Here is a 25,745-nt window from a genome sequence, read left to right on the forward strand (position 1 = left end):
TGGCTTGAACGAGTAACAAATCACGAGTTTAGGCAAATTTTGAACAGCCATAGCATAACCAATTTTTGTCTAACAAGAAAACAAAAAATCAAAAATATTCAGAAAAGCAAAACGTACATATTTATTTTTCATTTTTCAAAAATATTCAGAAAAGCAAAACGTACATTTTTTTATTAACTCTCTTTGAGATTTTTGGTATTCCTAATTGTTTTTAAGTTAATTCCATAAACAATTACGATTTTTTTTTAATTAAAAAAATGTTTTATTTTAAACCCAATTTTTTTCAAAACTGAGCACTTTGAACCAATGAAACTTAGGTATAGAGTATAGATAATATAAACAATACATAAGTAAAGTAACTTGTAAAGCAGTAACGATTAATTTTATTTGAGAAGCTAATTAAGGGGTGATTTTCGCCATTTTTTTACCAAAAAATAAAAGGGACCAACAATATTTTGAGCGTAACCCACTTACTGTTAACGTTAGAAGTTTTTTTTAAACACAAAAATAAACCTTTTTCTAAACACTTTAAAAAATAATTTACTGAAAATTGCTCCGTTTGTTGGTTATTTCACATTGAAATATTCGATTTGGAATTTGACGAAGAAGAACCTACATTTCATAAGCTGCAACTCTGCTTCTACTGGGTTTGTAGACATCACGCATACACCATTTTTTTCAATTTTTTATAAGCTATATTTTTACTAAGAATATTTTTTTCGCTAAAATACTTACTTTTTGAGTTATCTCCGAAAAAAACCGTCCAAAAACATTTTTTTTGTTAAAAATGAGAACACATTCACTCGCAAATAACTCGAAAAGTATTGACTTAGTAAAAAAACTCTATAGAACAAAAGTTATTTAGAATTAGTCATTTTATCCAATTCCGGACTTATTTTGAACGTATATTTTTCACCTCGAAGAAAAAAATTTTCACCCCTTATTTTCCAATTTTTGTAAAATGGAGGGGATGTAGAATGGTAAACTTTTTCTTATATAATAATAGACAATTTCAACTACTTATTCCCAAATTTTCATCCTTCCTTTATTTTTTTGGAGGTTTTCGTAAAATTTTGCGTCCCCTGATCGGGCTAGTACCCAAAATTCAAGCTTAAATACCGGGAAAATGATACATTTTATAACATAAACTTATTAAACATTTGTCAACGCACTTAGAAATATATATCAAATGAGTCCTCGAACAAGTTGATAGCATTAAAATTTATGCTCCAACAATTTTTCAAAATTTATCTTTTAAAATTATTTCCCAAAAAATGTTATTGTTTTTTTTAAATGCGTTAATTTTTAGGATATCAGGTTTGCCCGAACACCATTTGAAAGTTAATTCTAAGGGCAATTAAACGACGTTAAATTTAAACTTTTAAACCCCTTACTTTTTTTTAAATAAAAGGTTAAATGGCCCCGGTTACATGGTTCTCGTAGCAAAATTTAAGCTTTAAATTTTTTGGCTCGGTTATTTTTTACCCTACAGAAATAATAAAAAAGGTGAAATATTTGATACAGAAAAAACTAAAATTTGGTTATATATCATTTTTTACGTATTTTGTGTATTTTTTGAGTTATTATCAAAAGAAAATGAAAATTACGGTCATTTTAAAAATTCTGATTTTTTTAAATCAACCTTTTTTTAAAAATTTTCATTCTAAACCGCTCAAAATTGTTGATATCATTACTTATGCTAATATAAAGAAATTATTGTAAGGATTACTAGGAATTTTGATTTTTGTGGAAGTAGGTATGTTTTATTTTTCACTTTTTCCTAAAAAATTCGAAAGGGTTCTCTTATTTTCATAATCTTGCTTAATTTTAATGGTATTAACTTCTTCTGAAGCTCAATTGATAGGTAATCCGAAGTGCTTTGACAAGTTCTTAACAGGTATATTTTATAAAATGCATCGTTTTTCCGTTATTTAAGCTTAAATACTTAGATTTGAGTAATCGTCGAAAAAAATGTACATTCAATTACCCGTAACTCACTTTGACTTAACATTAGTTTAGTTCTTTAAGTGAGGAGTTTATTTATTCAGTTTTTTATTATCTTTAATTTTGGTAATAACTTTTTTGAAAAAGCGTATAGTTTTTGAGTTATAAAAAACAGTTTAAAGCATGCATTTTTTTACGAAAATCTTTGATCTTCGATAACTCAAAAAGCATTGATTTATATCAATAACTTTATATAACAAATTTTCCTTAGAATTTGTCCTTATATCGATTTATGGTATTACTTTTGATAAAATAATGTTCACCCCGAGAAGGGGTGGTTTCCACCCCCAAGGTAAAAGCGCAAGTTTGCATCATGTCACCTTTGTTGCTTGAGGTATCCTCTAACCACTCACCAATTTTCATGAAAATCGATGAAGGTTCAACGAAATCGGAGGTAAAAACCTTCAGTGACTCCACTATTATACAACAATGTAACCTTATAACAACTTTATAATATTTAAAGGGTTTTCACCCATATATTTTGGTGGGTCAAGCATGTATATATGTAAGCAGCGCAGATGATGAAATTTTTATTCCGAAAATGTTGTGTTATGTAGCGAAAGGTTCTTTTTTGATATAAATATATAATTAAGGATTAAGGATATATTTTTATAAAGGATTTTGGTTAATTTTTTGTGATTAATGTAGGTATACAGCCAACTACAAGAAATTATTTGTCATTCTATATTGTGAATGATAAAAAATACGTTTACAACAATACGATTTCCTTTGACACACGTTTCACTGTATTAGAAAATACTTCTTCTTCTTCTTTCTCATAATCCTTAGTGCCCTTCAGGGCGTCGGATGCCGGGTTCCGCCTTTTATCCATTTCTTCCAATCGCTTCTATTGGTGGCCAGGTTCTTCATATCCCTCATACTCATGTGTCTCCTTTCACCTATATCCTGGATGTGGTCCATCCATGTCTTCCTCGGTCTTCCCTTTTTTCTTTTGTTTTCCATTTTGGCTTCATGTTCCTTCTTTGTAAGTCTTTTTTGCTCCATTCGTTGTATGTGTCCAAACCAGCTTAATTGTTTGTTTTCGATCTTCTTCATTATCGGTTCTTGTTCCAGCTCTCTTCTTATATCTTCATTTCTGAATTTATCAAACTTCGTAACTCCAGCTATTCTTCTCATGTATTTCATCTCGGTCGCGTTTATCATTGATTCATGTTTCTTTTGCACAATCCATGTTTCCGCCTCATATGTCATTATCGGATTTACTATGCTGTTATATACTCTGAGTTTAGTAGTTTTGTGGTTTATTTCTGACTTTCCAAAAAGTGTATTATTTAAAGAGTTATACACGTTAGTTGCCTTCTTCAGTTTATTACTTATTGCCAAGTCCGTTTTCCCATCATCTGTTATTATATTTGCCAAATATTCAAAAGTAAATACGTGTTCTATTACTTGTTCCCTTACTTTATTATTAGTATTCTTTTCTTTTTTCTCATCTTCATTTATTATCATAAGTTTTGTTTTGTTGAGATTCATTTCCATTTTTAAATTCTGTATCTCTTTTTGCCAAATATCTATTAATTTCTGCATTTTCTCTACTGTGTCTGTGATTGAAACTATATCATCAGCGTATAGAAGGGAAAATTAGAAAATACTAAAAGATATTAAATAAAAATTATTACCTGAATTGGACTCCATCGTCTAAAGTTCTTCCCCAAAATTCGGAATAGTTTTGAGCCGTCCATCCAAACTCATCTGGATTTCTGTTTACAGTTTCAATGATGTTTTGGTCAACAAGACATACATTTCTTTCGCACAAGAGTTCGGATTGTCTGGCACATGTACTAAAATAAAAATGAATATATAAGATATGAATATATAAGATTTTAGTCGCAATACAGATTGAGACGACTAAGTTGAACAAACTAATGAATTAATTAATACATTCAGATTAAACAGTGTCATTCCAAAGATTCAGTTTACAGTAGTTTCTCTAGTGCACTAGTTTTTCCGTTCCCTTTTAAGGCCATCGGTACACAATAGGGAACTTGCACATTTTTTTATTATTTAATAATGTTCAGTTTTGTATAAAAATGAGATTTCCAAAATTTCACGCTTCAAAAACTCATAATAACTTAGAAGTACAAATTTAAAGTCTTCTTTATCTTAAAATAGTTAAAACGACCCGTGACGTCACAGAGTTTAACTATGTGGTTCAGTTTATGGTTATATTTACGTATATTCTTCTTCTTCTTTAGTTTATTGGCCTCCACCTACTTGGGTATTTATAAAAGAGGATTTATAAAAGAGGATTTATAAAAGAGTATTTAGAATAAAGGAAAAATATTTATATTCTAATGACATTTATCGTATGTCATTGTAATAAAATATACCAGTTTGTTGAGATTGCAGTTTGATACAGTTTTTGAAGGAAAGGAAAGAAGGTTTACTATTGAAAATAAAACCATTTTGTAAAAGTACAAATTTTCTATGAATAGTTCAAACGATCAAAAACATTTGTAATGTCACATAACTGTATTTTCTACTGACGTTTATAATGTCTAATTTAAAATTTTATATACAATTGGTGTAGAATGTAAACATACAACCCCGTGACGTCACGACGCGTTTTGGGGTGGCTGGTATAAGTTGAATTTTAGTTTTAGTCTTTAGGGGCCAAACGAAAGACAAACAAAACTTTTTTTATTTTTGATACAGGTTCTAACTGTTGTGATTTATACCATTTTTTTCGAATTGAAAATTTTATGCAAGTTCCCTATTCGCAAATATTTTACGGCTATCCCTACTTTTTCTGTCTTTACACGGCAAATTACGTGTAGTAAAATTCACACTGGTATGGATATGTAAACATCAGCGCCACAATGGACAATCCGACGTAGATCTCAGGAACGAATTGCTTTGTAATGCCCCTTTGTCCGCTTCTTCTCGATCGACGATGGTGAATAAATGTTTGAGTGTGGAGTAAAAAATATGGTTTTATTGACAGCTACGTATAATTACACTATATATGATGTTCAGGTAACTTTCCATGATAGACTGCCTTTAATGACAGCTACTGATAATAATTACACTCGGCGTAACTTCTAACAACGACTTACGCACTTGTTAACGAGGTAACTATTTCAATTAGACTGCAACCCAAAATAGTCCCTTTGGTTAATTTATAATCTCGTCAAAATATAGAATTCATCAATAAGTTGCATGACAACCTAACTACGAACTTTGTATGTTGAAATATTGCAAATACAGTTTAAAGGAAGCTATTGCAAAACTTATAAAGTTCAATTGGAAAATATATTATTTGGCAATTTATTAAGTTTGCAGGTTGAATGGACTCTAATTATTAAAATATTACTCGATGTTTCCCAATGTTTCAATTATACACGGTGAAACTATAAAAGTTTAGGAAGTTAAGAAAAAATGTGAGATTACAAATTAAGGGATCAATTTGAGATGGAACAACTAGAATGTCATTCTACTTGAAAATGTCATCATTAATTTAAAGAGATAGCTTTCAGCCAGCAAATTACCTTATAGAACCTTATATGTGTGTTGGTTGCTAGACAGTGTGACTTAATAAAAAAAATTATTTACACTATAAGTGCAAGTGTGGACAGTTCCATCCTCCAGTTATGGAGTTCTTACTCAAGTATTTCTTACTTAGTGTTCAATTAAAAAAATATTTTAAAAAGCATAGTATATATTCTTACCATTCATTGCAGTTATCCTTAACTTTTTGGTTAAGGAAGAGGGTTCTGTCGCCCCACTGACATCCGGTTATGTTCTCTGGGGGTTGTGGGGGTGTTGGACGTGTTCGTTCTGTAGTTGGGAAAGTTATACCTCTACAGTGCGACCAGTAATCTGGGCAACAGTCATCCACTCTACTAGAGTTACAAAACTCGTCGCAGTAACATAATGTACCTAAACGAAAAAATAAAAATAACAAATATAAATACAATGTTTACCAGCACTATCGTTGGTCGTATGATTTTGATAACTAAAGGGTGTTTAAAATAATTAGGTATGAAATGTCGAGTAGAGATATTTCCCAGTTGTTTTTGTTATATTTATATCTTCATCCCTTGAGATCTTGTAAAACATTTACGATTAATATTGTGAGCACATCAACATTGACCCATCTTATTCTATTCACAGTAGCTCGAAATAGATCAGTTGACGTTAGACCAGTTCACTTCCCAAAATTAGCTAGCCAGGATTTACATCTGCGCCAGAACCTATCTTTCCCGCAATCTTGCCTTATAGAATCAATTATTGTAGAAGTATTTTCAATTTCAATTTTCTTTTCTTTGCGGTATTAATATTTCTTTGTCTATTCTTAGCCTCTGGAGAACAGCAGTTATTAGTTATGTTAGTTGTGTGGTGTATATATGAGACCCTTAACATACGTCGGTAGTACCACATTTCAAATGCCTCTAATCGTTTTATGTCATCTTCTGCAAGACTCCAGATTCTACTCCGTAGAGGAGAACACTAAAGATATAACATCTAACAATTCCTTTGTGTATTGATACTTAAAGATAAATTACAGATAATCTTTCTAAGATAGTTAAAAGAGCTTCTGACTTTTTCAATAGCATACTTTCGACACTCTTTCTAACGGTGTGCCTATCGCTTATTGTAATTTTGGCGTTTATGATGGTGTTTTTACTAATGGTCATTATTTTTTTCTTCTTACAATTTATTTTAAGGCCGTTTTATCATCACCATTTTTATAAATTTATTTAGGCTCATATATCATCCACTGGAGCCCTTGTGCACTATCTGCCAGCAATACTGTATCGTCTGCAGATCTACATTATTGTTTAGAAGTTGACCATTTACTTCAATACCATCATCTGATTCGTCCAAGGTCTGTCTAAAGATATTTTCAGAGAATATGTTAAATATTGCTGGTGACAGTACGGAACCCTGTCTAACTCCTTTTCCGACTGTAAAGTTCTCGGACTGTTAATTTTCGAATCGCACTGTTGCTTTTTGTTGGGGATATAAGTTTAAGATGACTCTTATATCCTTACCATTCAGCTCTGATGTTTTTAGGTCATCGATTAGGTTCCCATGTGGTACTTTGTCAAACGACTTCTCGAAATCAGTGTAACATGTATACACATCACAGTTGACATCCCTGGCTCTCTGTATTAGAACTGTCAAACTGAAAAGTGCATCCATCATTCCGAGTCCTGCTCTGCATCCAAATTGAACTTCACTTAGACCGATAAATAAGTAAAAACGAGATTTCATTTTTAGTCCATATCCATCTTCTTCAGATGCCCTTTTGTAATAAAAGTTGGCGCTGACTTCATCAAAATCTTGCGTTTCTTCTTTCTTATGAGTGGTTTGATAATCAAAACAGTCCATTCTTTGATGGTTCTTAGCCACTTCATCTGTCGTCTAAAGGTGCCAAGTCTGCTCTCTTTATTTTCTTCCATTATTAACTGTAGGAATGTATATCTCCCGTGCCTAAGGACTTATGTTCTTGGGCACGGGACAAAAATTCTCGATTTACGCCCATTTGTCTTAGAACTTCTTCGTTTTTGAAATGGTTCCTCGAAGGAGTAGCCTAATGCTTTATACATATACACATACCATGTGGTAGCTGGACTGCTGGACGTAAGTTTTAGCATCATTTGCTATAAAGAATGGTAGCATTCTTAAGAAAGGATTGTTTTTATAGTCTGGGCAGATTATCGGTGAATAGGCCATTTTTGGGAAAAGTTATTTAGCAGCAATTTTATTGCTGGAATCGAATCTTATGTTTCTTCTTCTTCTTCTTCTCGTTGTCCTTATGCCCTATAAGAGCGTCGGACTTTGGTATCACCTATCCATCTTTTACCCATTTCTTCCACGCCTTCCGGTCTCCTGCCATTTCCTTCATCTGTTGCACTGTTTTCCCTCTCTTTGTCCCGATTTCCTCGATTTGCTCCATCCACCCCTTTCTAGGTCTGCCCCTTCTTCTTTTCCCCTGTCTTTTGGCATCTGTCACCTTCTTTACTAGTCTGTTCTCGTTCATCCTAGTTATATGTCCAAACCAATTCAGTTTTCTTTTTTCAATTTTTTTTTCTATTGGTTCCTGGCTTAGCACGTTTCTGATGTTTTCGTTCCTTTCCCTGTCCATCTTCGTCTTTCCAGCTATTTTTCTCAGATGCTTCATTTCTGCTGCATTTATGGCACTTTCATGTCTCTTATTTGTGACCCATGTCTCGCTTGCATATAGAAGAGTTGGTGCTGTGATTGTATTATATACATGTATTTTTGTTTCCTGGCTGATTTCCCGTTTTCCCAGTATCGTATTATTAATCGCATAGTATATTTTCGTAGCTTTCTTTGTCCTATTTGCAATTTCTAGGTCTAGCTTTCCGTCATTTGATATTATCGTTCCCAGGTACTCGTAGGCCGTCACCCTCTCCAATTCTTGTCCTCTACAGAACACTCGTGTTTCACCTCCAATCTCGTGCTCCTGCTGACCTATTTTCATCGTCTTGCATTTGCTGATGTTTATTTCTAATTTCATTTTCTCTATTTCCTCAGTCCATACATCAATTAGTCGTTGCATCTTTCTCGGGTTGTCTGCTATGAGAACGACGTCGTCCGCATACAGTAATCCTTCTATCATAACTGGTGTTAGGTGTGTGTAGCCTATTATTGTTTTTAATTGATTAGTCCTTATTTTCACATTTTTAAATAATTGATCCATAATTATGACGAATAGGAGTGGGCTTAGGCTATCTCCCTGTTTTATTCCCTTGTTCATCCTAAATTCTAGTGATCTGCTACCTCCCATTTGTACTTTTCCCACCACTCTACTGTACGTACTTTTAATTATCTCTAATAGTTTCCTCGGTATTCCCAGCTCCTCCATAGTATTCCACAATACTTTCCGGTCTACTGAGTCGAACGCTGCTTTAAGGTCTATGAAGGTTATATATATGTTTGTTCCCCGATCATTATTTTTTTCTATTATATTTCGTAGTATGCTTATGTTGTCAACTGTTTGTCTTTGGGCTCTGAATGCTGTTTGTTCGTCTTCAAGTTTTTCTTCTACCTCTGTTCTTAATCTGGTTTCTATTATTCTCGTATATAGCTTGAACACTGCTGATGAGAGGCATATATCTCTATAGTTTCCACAGTTGGATTCTTCTCCTTTCTTGTGAATTGGGATCAGTAAGTTTTCTTCCCACTCTTTCGGCATTTTGTTTGTTCTCCATGCTTCTCCCATTATTTCCAGCAACCACTTCTTTCCTTCTTTCCCTATCCATTTTATCATTTCGGGATCAATTTTATCTGCTCCGCTCGCTTTTCCTATTTTTATTCTACTTATCGCTTCTTCCAATTCTTCTGTACTTATTTCTTCCATTTGGTTTTCGTCCTCTGCTGTCTGTTCTATGGTTTCCTCTGTCTCTATTTCTTCACTTTCCTCGCCCATATATTTCTCTTCATAATATTCTCTCCACACCTCTAGTATTTCTGTTGTATTTGTCTTTAGTTTGTTGTGTTTGTCTTTTACACCTCTGAGTTCTTTTCTTTTCTTTCCTCTTAGACTCCTTACTTTATTCCAGAAGCATCTGTTGTTGTCTCTGTAATTTTGGTTTAGGGATTCACCAAACTTCTTCCAACTCTCTTTTTTTCCCTTTCTTATTAGTTCTTTCACTATGTTTCTGTGTTTTTGGTATTCTTTTTTATCTTGATCCTCTCTTGTGCGATTGTATTTTTTCCATGCCTTTTTCTTTTTCCTCACTCCTTCCTGTATATCTGCATTCCACCATTCCGTCTTTTTCTTTAATTTTCCGACTGTTAGATTTCCGCATATCTCTTCTGCCTTATTTATTATTACTTCTTTAAATTTTTCCCATTTTTCCTCCATATCCATTTCTATTTTCTTTCTCTCCTCCATTTTGAACTCCTTATCAGTTTCTTCTTGGTATCTCCTTTTCTTTTGTTCATCTTTTAGCTTTTTTATTGCTATTCTGCTGTATTCTATCTGTTCTTGTTGTACCGGTTTTCGCCATGTCATCTCTGCCATTACCAGTCTGTGATCAGTTCCGATCTCTGCTCTCTGTTCTGTCCAGACTTGTTTTATATTTTGTTTCGTTTCTTGGGTGTAGACTACGTAATCTATTATGCTTTTTGCATCTCTGCCTTCTGCTACAAATGTATATTTATCTTGTAGTAATTGCTGTGTAAACGAGTTTCCTATTAATAGGTCGTTTGTCTGGCAGAATCTGATCATTTTAATTCCATTTCTGTTTAGGATCTCTTCACCATGTCTTCCCATGCACCCAAGTCCTTTGTTTTCATCTTTTCCTATCCTTGCATTCCAATCTCCCATTAACACTATTCTTTCACATTTTTCTCGTATCTCATCTAGGGTATTCTGTAGTTCATTCTAGAAATCTTCCATTTTTTCTTCTTCCGTTCCTTCTGTTGGTGCATATATTTGCACTATGTACCATTCCTCTTCCATTTCTATTTTTATATACATGATTCTCGAGGATATAGGTTTGAAATCTGATATTCTTTTTTCTATTGTCTCTGTGACTAATATGCCTACTCCTTCTTTCGCTCTAAGTTCTTTGTCTACCCCGGAGTAATATATGGTGTAATTTTCTGATATTTTTTCTTTTCCTCTTCCACATTTCTTTGTTTCGCTAATACCTATTATTTGCATTTTAAATTCTTGCATTTCTTGCACTAATTCGCATTCCTTTCCTCTAAGGGATGTTAAATTCCATGTACCAATTTTCAAGTTGTTATTTTCGTTTATTCTAGTTTTTGTGTCTTGTTTCATTTCCACATCAATCATGCTAGCTGTTTTTCAATGACCTTTTTCTTTTGTCCATTTTCTTGTTGATTATCCTCTCCTTTTGTATGTTTTTCTTTTTTTTCTTTATCCGAATTCCATTCCGTTGTCTTTGCGTTGTCGTCATCGTCTTTACTACCCCTCGTTTGTTGTTTCCTTAGTTTTTTGGAGCAGATTTGTCAATTTTTTCGTTTACTCTATTCCATCTCCACTCCTCCCCGTTTATTGTAACTTTATTATATCCCATTTTTACTTCTTTTCCCTTTTCTTTTCCGTCTTTAGCAAATTCTCGGAGCTGTTTTTGTATTTTCCTCTCTTGTTTCGTCATGTCATTGTTTAGGAAGATTTTTTGATTTCTTATGTTTTTTAGTTTATATTTGTTTTCCATGACTGTTCGCTTGTCTTCACCATTATATAATTGGATGAGATAGTGAGATTCTCCTATTTTTATTACAGTTCTAACGTTTATTTCTAGCTGTAGATTGGTTTTTAAAAAGTTCTGCATGGCTATTTTGAGGTCTGCTTATGTTTCTATATATTAATAATATAGGTATGCAAAGTCCGCAGATGGTGTGCTACTTTTTTTATAAACAAATTGCTCCCGAAAATCGTGTTTTTTCAATTTTTGCTCTATAACTCCAATTCACTGTAATTTTGTAAATTTTGCATAGAAGCGTGTTTTTCCCGATTTACTTCGACGAAAATTTTCCACGGAAATTGCGGGTTTTTTCAACAAAATCTTTAATTTTCAACTCAAATTTTAGATAAGTAATTGTTTATCAATAATTAAATAACTTGGTAATATAAAATCTCTTTTCTCATAGATTATAATTTCAAAAGCCGATGGAAATTCAATGAACAGTTTAGCAACAATTGAATTGTTAATTAAAAATTTACGGTCGTTATAATAACCACAATAATTATGATACATAAGGATAACTATGATTTTTGTATAAAAAGACACTGTACCTATTTAATGTAGTTTAGAAGAATTGAAATTAGAATATTTAAACGGCCTCAGGATTGTTTTAAAACTATAAACAATTTTTTGGCTTATAAACAACTAGAATATCTCGGGAAATATTAAATTAAATTAAATTATGAAAACGGTATTGGAAAAAAAGCGGCAGGACGCTTCTTTTAAAAGAAAAAACGTTTAATTGTGATAAGTGGTTCCTGAGATACAACCGGGAAAAGTTGACCGGCATTAACGGCAAATATATAAACAATAGGATCATAATTTTGAAAAAATTACCTTTTTATTTTTGTCCTCTTTCTCTACACCCATTTTCGTATCTTTAAAATACTCACAACATATATTATTATAATAAGAACTATCGAAATTACGAGTGAAAATTGCCAAAAATAGCAAAATTCCCATCAAAGATTAAGTTGGAGAAAATGTAATCTCAAATTTCAAAATCGGTATACGCTAAAAAAAATGCATTTTCTCGGCTTCCCATGGAGCAATTTTGTTCATTGATTTTTTGTTCTTAAGTAACTCGAGTAGAGCCATCTAACTAACGCATTATTAAATCTCAAAGTTGCTTTTGTTTTGTTACAATAAATTCATTTATTTATTATAACAAAAATATTTAATTTGTATAAATAAAGATTGTTTAAATAATTATACAACTTTCAAATGTGTGTTTTTAACGTTAAAAGGTACACTTGTAGTAAGTTTATCTAAAAAAATCTGCAACTGGAAAAAATATGTAATTTTCTTTTCTTATAAATAAATTAATCTATTATAACAAAAGCAAGTTTTACATTTAATAATGCATTAGTTAGATGGCTCTACTCGAGTTACTTGGGAACAAAAATAGAATGAAGAAAATTGCTCTATGGGAAGCCGAGTAAACGCATTTTTTTAACGTATACCGATTTTGAGCTTTGAGATTACATTTTCTCCAACCTAATTTTTGATTGGGATTTTGCTATTTTTGGCAATTTCCACTCGTAATATCGATAGTTTTTATTATAATAATATATGTTATGAGTATTTTAAAGATATGAAAATTGGTGTAGAGAAAGAGGACAAAAATAAAAAGGTGATGGTTTGGAAATTATGATCCTATTGTTTATATATTTGCCGTAAACGCCGGTCAATTTTGACCGATTGTATCTCAGGAACCACTTATCACAATTAAACGTTTTTGCTTTTAAAAGAAGCGTCCTGCCCTTTTTTTTCCAATACCATTTTCATGATTTAATTTAATTTAATATTTCCCGAAATATTCTATTTGTTTATAAGCCAAAAAATTGTTTATAATTTTAAATTATTCCTGAGGCCACTTAAATAGTCCAATTTTAATTCTGTAAATTACATTAGATAGGTACAGTGTCTCTTTAGACAAAAATCATAGTTATTCTTATGTATCATAATTATTGTGGTTATTAAAGCGACCGTAAATTTTTAATTAACAATTCAATTGTTGCTAAACTGTTCATTCAATTTCCATCGTCTTCTGGAATTATAATCAATGCGAAAAGGGCTTTTATACTACCAAGTTATTTAATTATTGATAAACAATTACTTATCTAAAATTTTAGTTGAAAATTAAAGATTTTGTTGGAAAAACCCTTATTTTTCGGGAAAAATTTTCGTCGAAGTAAATCGGGAAAAACACGTGTCTATGCAGAATTGAATTACGGTGAATTTTTATTTGGGTATTTTTGGTGTAAAGTTAAAATCTTTGGAGTTATAGAGCAAAAATTAAAAAACACGATTTTCAAGCGCCAATTTGTTTATAAAAAAAAGTATCACACCATCTGCGGACTTTGAATACCTATATTATTAATATATAGAATCATAAGATTCGATTCCAGCAATAAAATTGCTGGTAAATAACTTTTCCTTGTATTTTGCTAATTAGCCCAGAGTATTATGTCTTGATTTGGATCTATTGTATTATAGGTTAGGTTAGATATTCAAGATATCTGAATTTGTTCAATTAGTCCATGTGGTGAGACCGCTCCCGTCTGGAAAAATTTCTGATTCGGTTTCTTTGTGGATTTCTATTCAAAAATGTTCCCTTTAAACAAATCTGAAGGGTGCCGGGCGGAATTTTTGGGCAGAAATTGTTTAAACAATTTTTTTAAACAAATAGAAAAGATCACGTTTTTGCTCCGGAACATATATTTTTAAGTTTTGTGGGTCATTCTGAACAATAAAGGTATCTTATAAATATTCTCATAAATTGATAGTTTTCGAGTATAGGCGATTTAAAATCTGAAAAATGAGAAAATTCGCATTTTCGAGGCTTAAAAACTCATATTTAAGTTAATATCTTTGAGGTTGCCAGATACTTAAATTGAAGACTAGATATTCAGCTTCAAGATTCTGAAGTCATCGCGTCTAACTTTAATTTATACTGTTATTTTTTAATTGTTAAATATGCGTGTTTACCCGATTTTTTTTCTATTTTCATCCGAAAAATATTTTTTGTAGATTCTTTGGGACATTCTAAATAAAATAAGTGTCCTGACATTTTTCTCAAAAGTTAATAGTTTTAATGTTATAAGCGATTTAAAATCCAAAAATGCGTTTTTTGTCATTTTTCGGATTTTAACTCGCTTATAACTTAAAAACTATTAACTTTTGAGAAAAATGTCGAGATACTTGTTTTATTTATAATGTCCCAAAGAATCTAGAAAAAATATTTTTGGGAGAAAAATAGGAGATTTTTGAAATGGAGCGCGCCGCACCGGCAAAAAAAATCGGATAAACACGCATATTTAACAATTAAAGCACAACGGTATAAATTAAAGTTAGACGCGATCACTCTTCAGAATCTTGAAGCTGAATATTTAGTCTTCAATCTAAGTATCTGGCAACCTCAAAAGTACTAATTTAAATATGAGTTTTTAAGCCTCGAAAATGCGTATTTTCGCATTTTTCAGATTTTAAATCGCCTATAAGTCGAAAACTATCAATTTCTGAGAAAAATTACAAGATACCTTTCTTGTTTAGATTGACCCAAAAAATCTAAAAATATATGTTCCAGAGCAAAAAAACATGATCTTTTGTATTTGTTTAAAAAAATTGTTTAAACAATTTCTGCCCAAAAATTCTGCCCGGAACCTTTCAGATTTGTTTAAAGGGGACATTTTTGAATAGGATTCCACAAATAAACCGAATCAGAAACTTTTTTCAGACGGGAGCGGTCTCACCACATGGACTAAATGTTCATTTATCAATATAGGTATTTATTAAGGGGCTATTTTTGCGATTTTTGCGATCATTGTTTTTGTTTTCTTTCCGTTGACTTTGATACTACATGTTTCTCCTTTTGCACTGTGCTATCAGTCAAAGCATTACTCTCTATTTATTCTAATTAATTTTGGGTCATATAATACAAAATTCCAATGTATACATAGATAATAAAGGTAATCTTGATAAAGATCTAAAATAGTAATGTACACTGCAGAGCTAAGACTATATAATTTTTCCAGAAGGAATAAAAATAATTAGACTTACCCAAAATAGGCACTGAGCAAGAATCTAATCTATTGTTGCAGCATCCAATGTTTTCACAATAAGGACCTGGGAGATCAGCAAAGTCGTCACCTCTGAAGGAGCTTACCAAAAGGATTAAGGAGCTTGCTAAAACGCAGCCCAAGATATAATGTCTTATCATCTGTAACAAAAAAAAACATATTTAGATGCAAGTCGAGTACAATTATTACTCACTGCTAACTCACTCACATTGGAGACCTTACCAAAGTAAACGACCGAGAGGAAGACCACAGATGAGATGGGTTGATGATATTAAAAGAGTAGCCGGAACGAATTGGAAATATGTTGCTCAGGATAGAGACCGATGGAAGGAGTTGGGAGAGGCCTATGTCCAAACGTGGACGATAGAAGGCTAAGAAGAAGAAGAAGAACTCACTCACTGCTAAAATTTTGTTTCGTATATTTTATTTTAAGGGAAGAACTTTTTAAGAAAGAGGAAGCTATAGAAGAACCTAGAGAAGAATATGAATATTTCCCATTTTTCTGCAATAAACCAATTTATATTCAATTCCTACAATAATAGTCGAGGAAATGAAGCATTTTGGCTCGCAATTTTTTCGTCCAGCATGGATTTACTTGAAATTTTCACAGAAGGTAGGGAATAGTCCAAGGATCATTTTTATATATCATGCTGCTGTACGCTAAAACCTTGGGGGTAGTTTCCACCCCATCTCGGGGGTGAGAATTTTTTATTACATTTTAACCATGTAAATCGATGTAAGGCAGATCAACACGTGAAAAATCAGGCTCTCTAAAAATTCAATTTTTTGGCGAATAAGAAATAGTTTCTAAAGTGATTTTAGTTACAGTGTGTCAAAGACGATTAGTGTTAAGTGAAGTTATAGAAATAAACTTTTGAAACAGACTGTAAGTACAATAATATTAAATACAATACATAAACTTAAAACAACAAATACAATTTAATTCAACATCAAGCCAAAAAAGTAGATCATTAGAACGTTGATTACAAGCTCCAGAAACTGGAATTTTGAAAGTTAAAGGTGGGAACTGTTGAATCGAACTGCTCCAAAATAACGTAAAATAATTTAATTTAATTTAATTCAATTTAGGGGTAACACATTCGAAAGAGAAACATATTGCTTGAGAAAATCATCTTCCTCTGGCGCGATAGGTGGGGAGGGTGATTTTATCGCGAGCAATTTCGGTAAGAAAATGAACCCCGACGATTACACATCCGACGATAATCGGAAAAGATATAGAGAAAATGAAGAGCAGTCTTTTTCGAAAAGCAAAAAAGTATCAAGAACCCCAGATAAAAGGAACACAGAGGAAGACAAACTAGACCAAATATTAAATATGATGGCAAACTTAACGAAAGAGACACAAGATCTGAAAATTCACGTAAAAGAAATTAAAGAGGAGCAAAGGCAATACAGAGAAGAAATGAGGGAACTCCGAATTGAATTAGAAGAATTAAGACAAGAGAATGGTGAAGTGCGAAGAGAAAATGAACACATGAAAAAGGAACTGGAAGATGTAAAAGTGCGCCTTGAAAGACTCGATAGAGCAAGAAAAGAAAATAATGTTATAGTACAGGGAATGACAATAGATACGGGAGATAGAAGATTACTAAAAGAAACAATGGAGAACTTTATGAAAAAAGAACTAGATATTAATATAAAGATAGAAGAAGCTGTGAAATTAGGAAACAAAACATGTTTAGTCAGATTGCCAAACAAAGAGGAAAAAATAAAAGTAATGGAAAATAAAAGAAAACTTAAAGAAGTAAAAGAAGAAAGAATATATATAAACAATGATTTAACGAAAGAGGAATTACAAATACAAAAAGAAATAGTCAAAATAGCAAATGATGAAATAAAGAAAGGAAAACGCGTCCAAATTAAGCACAACAAATTGATAATAGATGGACGGGAGAGGAAATGGAATAAGAACAAGAATCAGTTGGATGAGGTTTTTCAAAACGTTTCAAAAAACTAGCAACTGATGAGAGAATACAAGACAATACTTATTTGGCGACGGACGAGGCAAATAAAAAGGAAATGAGTGCAGATAAATTGATGTATCACAAAAAAGAAATAAATAAGAGCAGACAAGGAAACAAAAATACAAGACGAAAACAAAAAAATAAAAAACATAAAGAACTGAAAATAAGCACATGGAATATTAGAACGATGTTGGCACCAGGAAAAATGCTAGAAATAAGCAAAGAACTAGCAAAGTATAAAATAGATATTGCAGCACTGCAAGAGATACGGTGGGAGGGACAAGGACAGATTGATAAACAAGACTTTACACTATTATACTCAGGAGGAAAGAAGCAAGGACAAAAAGGAGTGGGATTCATGATTCTAGGACAGCTAAGAGAAAAAGTCATAAACTTTAAACCGATATGTGAAAGAATTGCGTATGTACGAATAAATAATAAACCATTCAATATATCACTATTAAACCTATACGCACCTACAGAAACAAGCAACACAGACGATAAAGACAATTTTTATGATAAGATAGAAGAAGAGATGGAAAAAATACCCAAAGAAGATGTTATAATTATACTAGGAGACCTCAATGCCCAGATTGGAAAAGAAGATTTTTTACAGCAAATTGCAGGAAAACACACCGTACACAAAAACACTAATGATAATGGTCTAAGACTATGTAACCTAGCAACAAGAACAAACATGATAATAAGCTCAACAAAATTTGAACACCCTAAAATGCATAAAGTAACATGGAGGTCACCTGATCAGAAAACGTATAGCCAAATTGATCACATACTAATAAACAAAAGAAAACAATCTTCAATGAAGGACGTGAGAACTTTCAGAGGTGCGTGTGCGGATTCAGACCACTATATGGTCGCAGCCACCATAAGACAAAAAGTTAAAATCCAAACTAAACAGAAAAATCAACAGAAAAAATGGAATGTCAATAAATTGCAGAATGCAGATATTAGAAAAAAATATGAAGAAGAAGTAACAGTGCAAATAAGAGAGAAATATAAAGCAGAGGACATCAAATCAGAATGGGACATGATCAAAAAGTCAATAGAAGAAGCTGCAAAAAAGCAGGTAGGCAAACACCAGAAGAAAACAAAAAACGAATGGTATAACAACGAATGTAAAGAACTAACAGCACAAAAGGTGCAAGCAAGAATTAAATGGCTGAGAACGGATAAAGAGGAAGACAGAGAAAGTTATGAAAAATTAAGAAAGGACGCTAAGAAAATTATAAGACAAAATAAAAGAAGATGGGCAGATGAAAAGATGCAAGAAATAGAACAGGAAAGAACAAATAGAAACACGAAACATTTCTATAAAAATATTAAAGAACAAACCAAAAAATACAAAGGTAAAACAAACGGAATAAAAAATAAAGAGGGAATAGTCATTGTAGAAGACACTGAATATAGGCAGGTATGGGCAGATCACTACAGAGAACTCTTGACGGAGGAATACACTGGAGAAGAAATGCACGAAGAGGAAACGGTGGACGAAGATGCAGACGAAATACACATTGCAGTCTCAAAAGAGCCAACAATAGATGAACTCGAGGAAGTAATACAGAAGAGCAAAAATGGAAAAGCTCCAGGAAAAGACGAAATTAACATGGAACTTATAAAATATGGAGGAAAGGAACTGAAGGAAAAAATACTATCACTATTGAAAAATATATGGAAGGAAGAGAAGATGCCAGAGGACTGGGAGATAGGGCAGGTAATAACAATACATAAAAAGGGAGACCAACAAATTTGTGAAAATTATAGAGGAATAACACTACTAAGCACAACATATAAAATATTGACTTCGATAATAAGAAAAAGATTGTCAAAGATCACGAAGAAGAGAGTGGGACAGTACCAATGTGGATTCACAGAAGGAAGATCAACAATAGATGCTATACACACAATAAAACAAATAATGGAAAAAGCAAATGAATACAAACTGCAATTAGAAATGCTATTCATCGATTTCAAACAGGCATTTGATTCGATTAAGAGAAAACAACTAATGATTGCCCTGGAAAAATTAAAAATCCCACATAAACTCAGAAAATTAATAAATATGACAATGAGAACTACCAAAATTAGCATAAAGACGCAAAGAGGCGAGACAGATGAATTCATTATAAATAAAGGAGTGAAACAAGGGGATGCCTTATCCACGACACTGTTTAATCTAGCTTTAGAATATGTACTACGAAATATAAACAAAGGAAACCTAAGAACAAGAGGTGGACAAATAATCGCATATGCAGACGACATTGTTATTATTGCAAAAAATAGAAACATAATGAAAGAAATGCTAGAAGAAATAAAAGAGAAAGGGGAGACAATGGGACTCACATTAAATGAAGAAAAGACGAAAATATTAAGACTAGGGAAACCAGCAATAAAAGGAAAAACCAAAATAGGAAATTCAGAGTTTGAAGATGTAGAACATTTCAAATACCTAGGAGTGACAATAAGCAAAACGGGTGAAAGAATACCAGAAATAAAAGAAAAAATATTGGCAGCGAATAAAGCTTATTTTGCAAATAAAACACTACTTAAAAGCAAAATACTGTCTATTAAAACCAAGATGAGAATGTATAACACCATAATTAGACCAATATTATTATACGCAGCAGAAACAATGACGATGACTAAAAAAGATGAAGAAAACTTAAGAATAGTGGAGAGAAAGATCATGAGAACCATACTGGGACCAATCAGAACAGAGCAAAATGAATATCGAAGCCGAACAAATGCAGAGATTAAGAAAGTACTAAAAGAAGATATCGTGACCAAAATAAAGCAATGCAGAGTTAGATGGTTAGGTCACATCTGGCGGGCAGGAGATGAAGCAGTGACATATGCTATGATAGAATGGAATCCAGGAGGAAGAAAGAAAAGAGGAAGACCAAGATCAAAGTGGTTGCAAGAAGTTGAAGAAGACTTAAAAAACGCAGGAGTCAGAGAATGGCGGGGAAAAACTAGAGATAGGAAAAATGGAGAGAAATCGTTAAGAAGATAACATAAGCAAAAGGGACTGATCCTCCTAAGAAATAGGATCTAGAAAGCTTACGCGACTTAGCCCCATATCGGGGTGTACAGTCACTATATATATAAATCGATGTAAAAAGTAATTTTAAGAAAAAAAATGTTTTTTACATTTTCTTCGTAAAACTAATATTTTCGAGTTATTCGCGGTTGAAAGTAACAGTTTTTCGACGGAAAAATCGACCTTTTTTAGAGGGTTTTTTGAGAATAACTCGAAAAATATTCATTTAATCAAAAGAACTGTAGATATCAAAATTGTATCTTTTAGTAATACAAACGAAACAGTTTTCCTATAATATTTCTACGACCAATACAAAACGAGATACGGCATGTTAAAAGTTAGTTTTTTTCGTCAAATGCATAATTTGAAATAATCAAATACAAATAACGGGAAAACTTTGCATTTTTCCAGGAAAACTTAATGATGTTTTTTCAATCATACAATAAGGTCTTTCAAAAAATAATAATAAATAGTTTCTAGCATAAAAATTGAGCAACTTATGATAAAAAAATTTCGGTACCTATTTTGCTCTACGTAAAAAACAGTGAAGACAACCCCCCTACCTACCCTTGTAACTAAAAATTGGTCTTCGCCTTTCTGTAATTCCTTTTATATTTATATTAGCAATATACTCAAGAAGTTTGACCTATTTAAAAGGCCTAATTTTAGAAAAAAATATGTTTAAAGAAAAATTGAATTTTTGCAATTTGGCATTTTTTATCATTTTATTTAAAATATCTTCGAAAATACTGCAAATACGAAAAAATGGTACACTACTAAATTATAGCTTATTTAATAGGTAAAATTTCCTTATGCATAGATTTTCATTACAGTAAACAGTTAGCGAGATATAGCAAACATCTATTTACGAGCAAACATCCCCTTATTCGAGCCCTTTAAACCCACCTCAATTAAAAAATAAGGGATCTTACGGAATTTAATTTACACAGTCTTATTAATCTTCAAAAATCCTACAAAGCTGTTATTGAAAAAACTTTTTATCGCCAAAAATGAAGGAGCTATGTTTATAAAACTATTTTTTTTTCGAAAAATTCGGATAGTCCCCTTATAGAGCATTTTCAATGTATCTATATAATACCACAGAGCCGGTTCGTATACTGAATGACTAAAATCTATTTGTATGTGAATTTTTATATATTTGTAAATTCGTATTTTTGTGTAAATAAATGTTTTTGTAATTCTTTAATTCTACTTTTTTTCTGTATAGATCTATTAAATTGTCTACTTATGAAAATTGCCATGTTATTAAGGGTGGTTTTTAAGGGTGAAATATTATGATATTATATCCTAAAGCATAAAACAATCATTATTTAACCAGTCAAAACCAAATTTTACCTAGCTCCAACAAGGGTGGTTTTAAGGGTTGAAATATTGTGATATTATATCTTAAAGCACAAAACAATCATTATGTAACTAATAAGAAGCAAATGTTGACAATATTAAAGTTTAAAATGTTATTTTATAATTTTTTGCAATTAGGGGTGGTTTTCACCCTTAAAATGCCAAAAGCGTAAAACGGCTCAATATAAAAAATGAACTGGAGGGTGAAATGAGCCTAATCCCAAATTTTTGTACAAATCGATGCTGGACGAAAAAATTGCGAGGTTTTGCCATTTTTCCAGCTTCATTTCCTCGACTATAAAAATATGGGTGGATTTGCATAATTGTAATTTTAAAGTGCATAAACATGCATTTAAAAGTGCATAAAAATGCATCCAAAAGTGCATAAACATGTAAAAATCAGTATATTAAAGGCCAGATTTTGCTATTCGGGAGGCTTTTGGGGTCACTGAAAACGAATATGTAATCAGAACCGACCTCCGAAGCACCTGGTGCCCAGGGTTATTGCTAAGGCACGTCATCTGGAGTTTCGAGGGTTTTCAGCAATAAAGTGATGCAAATAGATTACTCGGAGGTTTTTGGGATGGCTGAACACGAATACGTCATCAGAATCGACCCCCGGCGCCCCTGGTACTCAGAGTTACGTCAGCTTCTGGAGTTTCGAGGAATTTCGGCATTAAATTGAAACAAATAATTTATTCGGAGGGTTTCTAAACACGAATATGACATCAGAACTGACCCACGGGGCACCTAGTACCCATGATGATTGATATGTAATCCCCGAGTAATCTGTATTAATTGAGTGCCGAGAATCTTCGAAAGTCTAGAAGATACGTGCCTCAGCAGTGATCCTGGGCACCAGGTGCATCGAGAGTCAGTTCTGATTCCGTATTCGTGTTCAGTGGTCACAAAAGCCCAGAATAACAAAATCGGAACCTGAATAAGGTATGTGTAGGTAATATGGCCATGTACGGTAATATGGCCATCTAAAAAATTTCCTACTATTTTTATGTTTGAACGATAGAAATCTTGATCATAGTAATACACATTTAGTGTCGAAATTGTTAAACAGATGGTGCCACATTCTGTATACGTCAGAACAGCACGTCATTGTTGTGAAAACTCGCCGTTGTAAAAGGTGGTTATTAATTCCATTATTTTAAAAAAAATCTTAACTGGTTCTAATAGGTAAGTTTTTATTATATTAATTGTATTTACGTGTTTCGTAGACCTTAAAAATTGTGTACATGTTCTTATTTTGTTGTATAATTTTCGATTTATTATATTTTTCGTAGACAAATATCAAAATAGAGTGTTGAGTAATACGGCCAGGTGAAAAGTAGGGTTAATATGGCCATGGCCATATTTATCTTCCTGTGACCATATTACCCTACAATAAAAATTTTGCTTGCTGTATTGATTGATTTCTTTTGTTACAGATATCAAAAATGCCCCAGTATCAGTGCAGGGGCCTACGAGGCAACTGGACCGAAGAAAATTTGGTAGCAGCTTTAAGAACGATGGAAAATGGTACCGCAGTTAACAGAGCTAGTCGTACATATAACATCCCAAGACGGACACTTCGACGATATTTAGAGCAGTGAAAGCAAGTAAAGTCTTATCTAGGGCGAAAAACTATACTTACAAATGCCTAAAAAGCAGAATTAGTTCAACGCATTATCCGTCTTTCCCAAATTGGATATCCACTTACTGCAAGGGTACTGTGTAAATGTATATATCGGTTTACAGAACTCAATAAAATCCCAAATTCTTTCCAAGAAAGAAAAGGAATAGCTGGTCGTTATTGGCTACGTGGATTTATGAAGCGCAATCCTCGAATCAGACCTAGGAAAGCACAAAACTTAAATCCGGCTAGGACACAAAAACTTAATAAATTCATTGCAAAGGATCATTTTACTTAGCTGGAAGGTATTTTAAGAGAAATGATACGAAATCACTCTATACCAGCGTTTCCCAACCGGTGGGTCGCGACCCACTAGTGGGTCGCGGGCGGATTTCAGATGGGTCACGCCGTGCCTTTTACAGTAGCTGAGTAGCGTACAGTGACCGTGTTCTTTATTTTCATGGGTGAGAGATGGGTCGTGAATATGAAAAAACATCAGAAGGTGGGTCGCCAGACATAAAACGTTGGGAACCACTGCTCTATACTGTTTACCTAGTAATACTACTCACGAGCTTCAACCAATGGACAAAGCTGTATTTAGAGCCTTTGAATATTACTGGGATGATGACGTTATGAAATATTATTCTGTCCATAGGGATCGTGTTATTACTAAACAGAGATTTGTTGCAATTTTTTCGACTGCTTGGGACAAAACAATGACGCCATCTAATATAAAATCGGGGTTTATTTTAACAGGAATTTATCCGTTTAACCCAGAAGCTATCCCAGAGATAGCGTTTGCTCCTAGTACTATCACATACCAACAACAGGAAGATAAAGAGAATGTGACGTTGTCAGAAACTAACGTTGATAATAAAGCAGATGATTGTATCCCGTCAACTTCAGGCATGCAACAAAAATATTACCGTTGTCATTCTACTTTGGGATTACAACCGAACAATAGCTCAAAAGAACTATGTCTGGACACTGATAGTAGCAACTCCTGCCGTCCCTCTACTTCGGGTATTCAATCGAAAAATCGCCCGAAAAAACCCTTTCCAGATACTGTTAGTAGCAACTCTGACTCATCCTTTAGTTTGCATTACTCTAGCAGCGATGAAGTTATTGATTCAGAAGACGATCAGAGTGATTCCCTAAACATCCAAAATACTTCATTCACAAGTATTCTCGAAACACCTGAAAATGCAGCAATCAAGAGCACTAACAAGAAGCCTAGAAAACTAGCAATCAATAGTCGAACTCAAGTTGTTACTAAAGATTTATTCGGCAGCTGTATTAGAATAAGCGATTCAGAAAATATTGAAAAAAAATACGCATACCACAGATGGTAAACAAGTCTCATCAATGCCCCAAAAATTTTGCATGAAAATTCGTCTCCCTCCCAATATAAATTGACGTGTTTTTTTTTTATTTTGATGAAGCTCTTGGTTTCTGAGTTTCTGGGGAGGGGAGGGGGTCAAATTTTCGTTGGAATAGACTGTATAAATGTTTACGTGAGTTTTCTTCATTAATAAGTAGGTAGGTATATTATTAAAACTTGCAAGGTAGTATCATCTACAGAATAATAAAGCATAATCTCTGAAATTTTAACAAAATAAGTTTCAAAGTAAGATGTAATTTACATTCGGACTTATTTGCTTAATAGACCAGGACGCATCTGTAAAAATATTAGTACATTTGGACGTTGAGAGGTGACTCAAATTTTTTTGCAGAAGTTGCTTGAAAATAACTCAAATAATAATATTTGAGTTATCCTCCCTCTCAAAAAGGTCCGGAACATTGTTTAAATAATCAAAATGTCAAAAAATGAAGGAAAGATCCGATTTTTTCCTTGGTTTTTTGATTATAACTTTAAAAGTATTCATTTCCGAGAAAAGTTGTAATGGTATAAAAGTTGCGTAATTAAATTTCCTATAATATAGAATTTGTTACAATTTAAAAAAATAGTCAGCCTAGCGGCAAAATACCAATAATTTCGAAAAAAACATACAAAAACAAGTATTCACATTTTACGTTTTTCAACCATTCATGCTACACTTATGACCTTCATATTTCACCCAGAAAAACTTTATGACACAGTAAAATAATTCTGTAAATTTCATTAAGATAGGTTCAATAGATTTTGCAAAATAAATTTTGAAATCCAGCTTCCGCAAAAAAAATTCATTTTTTCAAAATGTTACAGGACTGAAAATAAAGCAGATAGTAAGTTGAAATTTTTTTGCTTATAGAAGTGTACTATCCGTTTCATTTGCATTTTGCAAAACTAAAATCGATTAACCACCACGGCGTCAGGAATTTTTTTAAATAAACATTAATTATTGGTGCTACTCGCAGGACAGCGGATAGTTTGCTCTGATTAGGCATTCCAATGACCTTTGATAATGATTGATACAT

At 32.6% G+C, this 25,745-nt stretch overlaps 1 protein-coding gene across 1 annotated transcript in view; it reads right to left on the bottom strand.

Annotated features, from left to right (window-relative positions):
• Positions 1 to 25,745, bottom strand: part of LOC126886964 (tubulointerstitial nephritis antigen-like) — a 157,015-nt gene that overhangs the window by 60,975 nt on the left and 70,295 nt on the right. Inside the window, exons 2-4 of the mRNA XM_050654167.1 lie at positions 15,279 to 15,438; positions 5,694 to 5,904; positions 3,645 to 3,806 (exon numbers count right to left, since the gene is read on the bottom strand). Of these exons, the coding sequence (XP_050510124.1) occupies positions 3,645 to 3,806; positions 5,694 to 5,904; positions 15,279 to 15,438 (533 nt within the window). The remainder of the gene's footprint in view (positions 1 to 3,644; positions 3,807 to 5,693; positions 5,905 to 15,278; positions 15,439 to 25,745) is intronic.

Source organism: Diabrotica virgifera, chromosome 6 (genome assembly GCF_917563875.1).
Source record: "Diabrotica virgifera virgifera chromosome 6, PGI_DIABVI_V3a".
NCBI lineage: Eukaryota > Metazoa > Arthropoda > Insecta > Coleoptera > Chrysomelidae > Diabrotica > Diabrotica virgifera.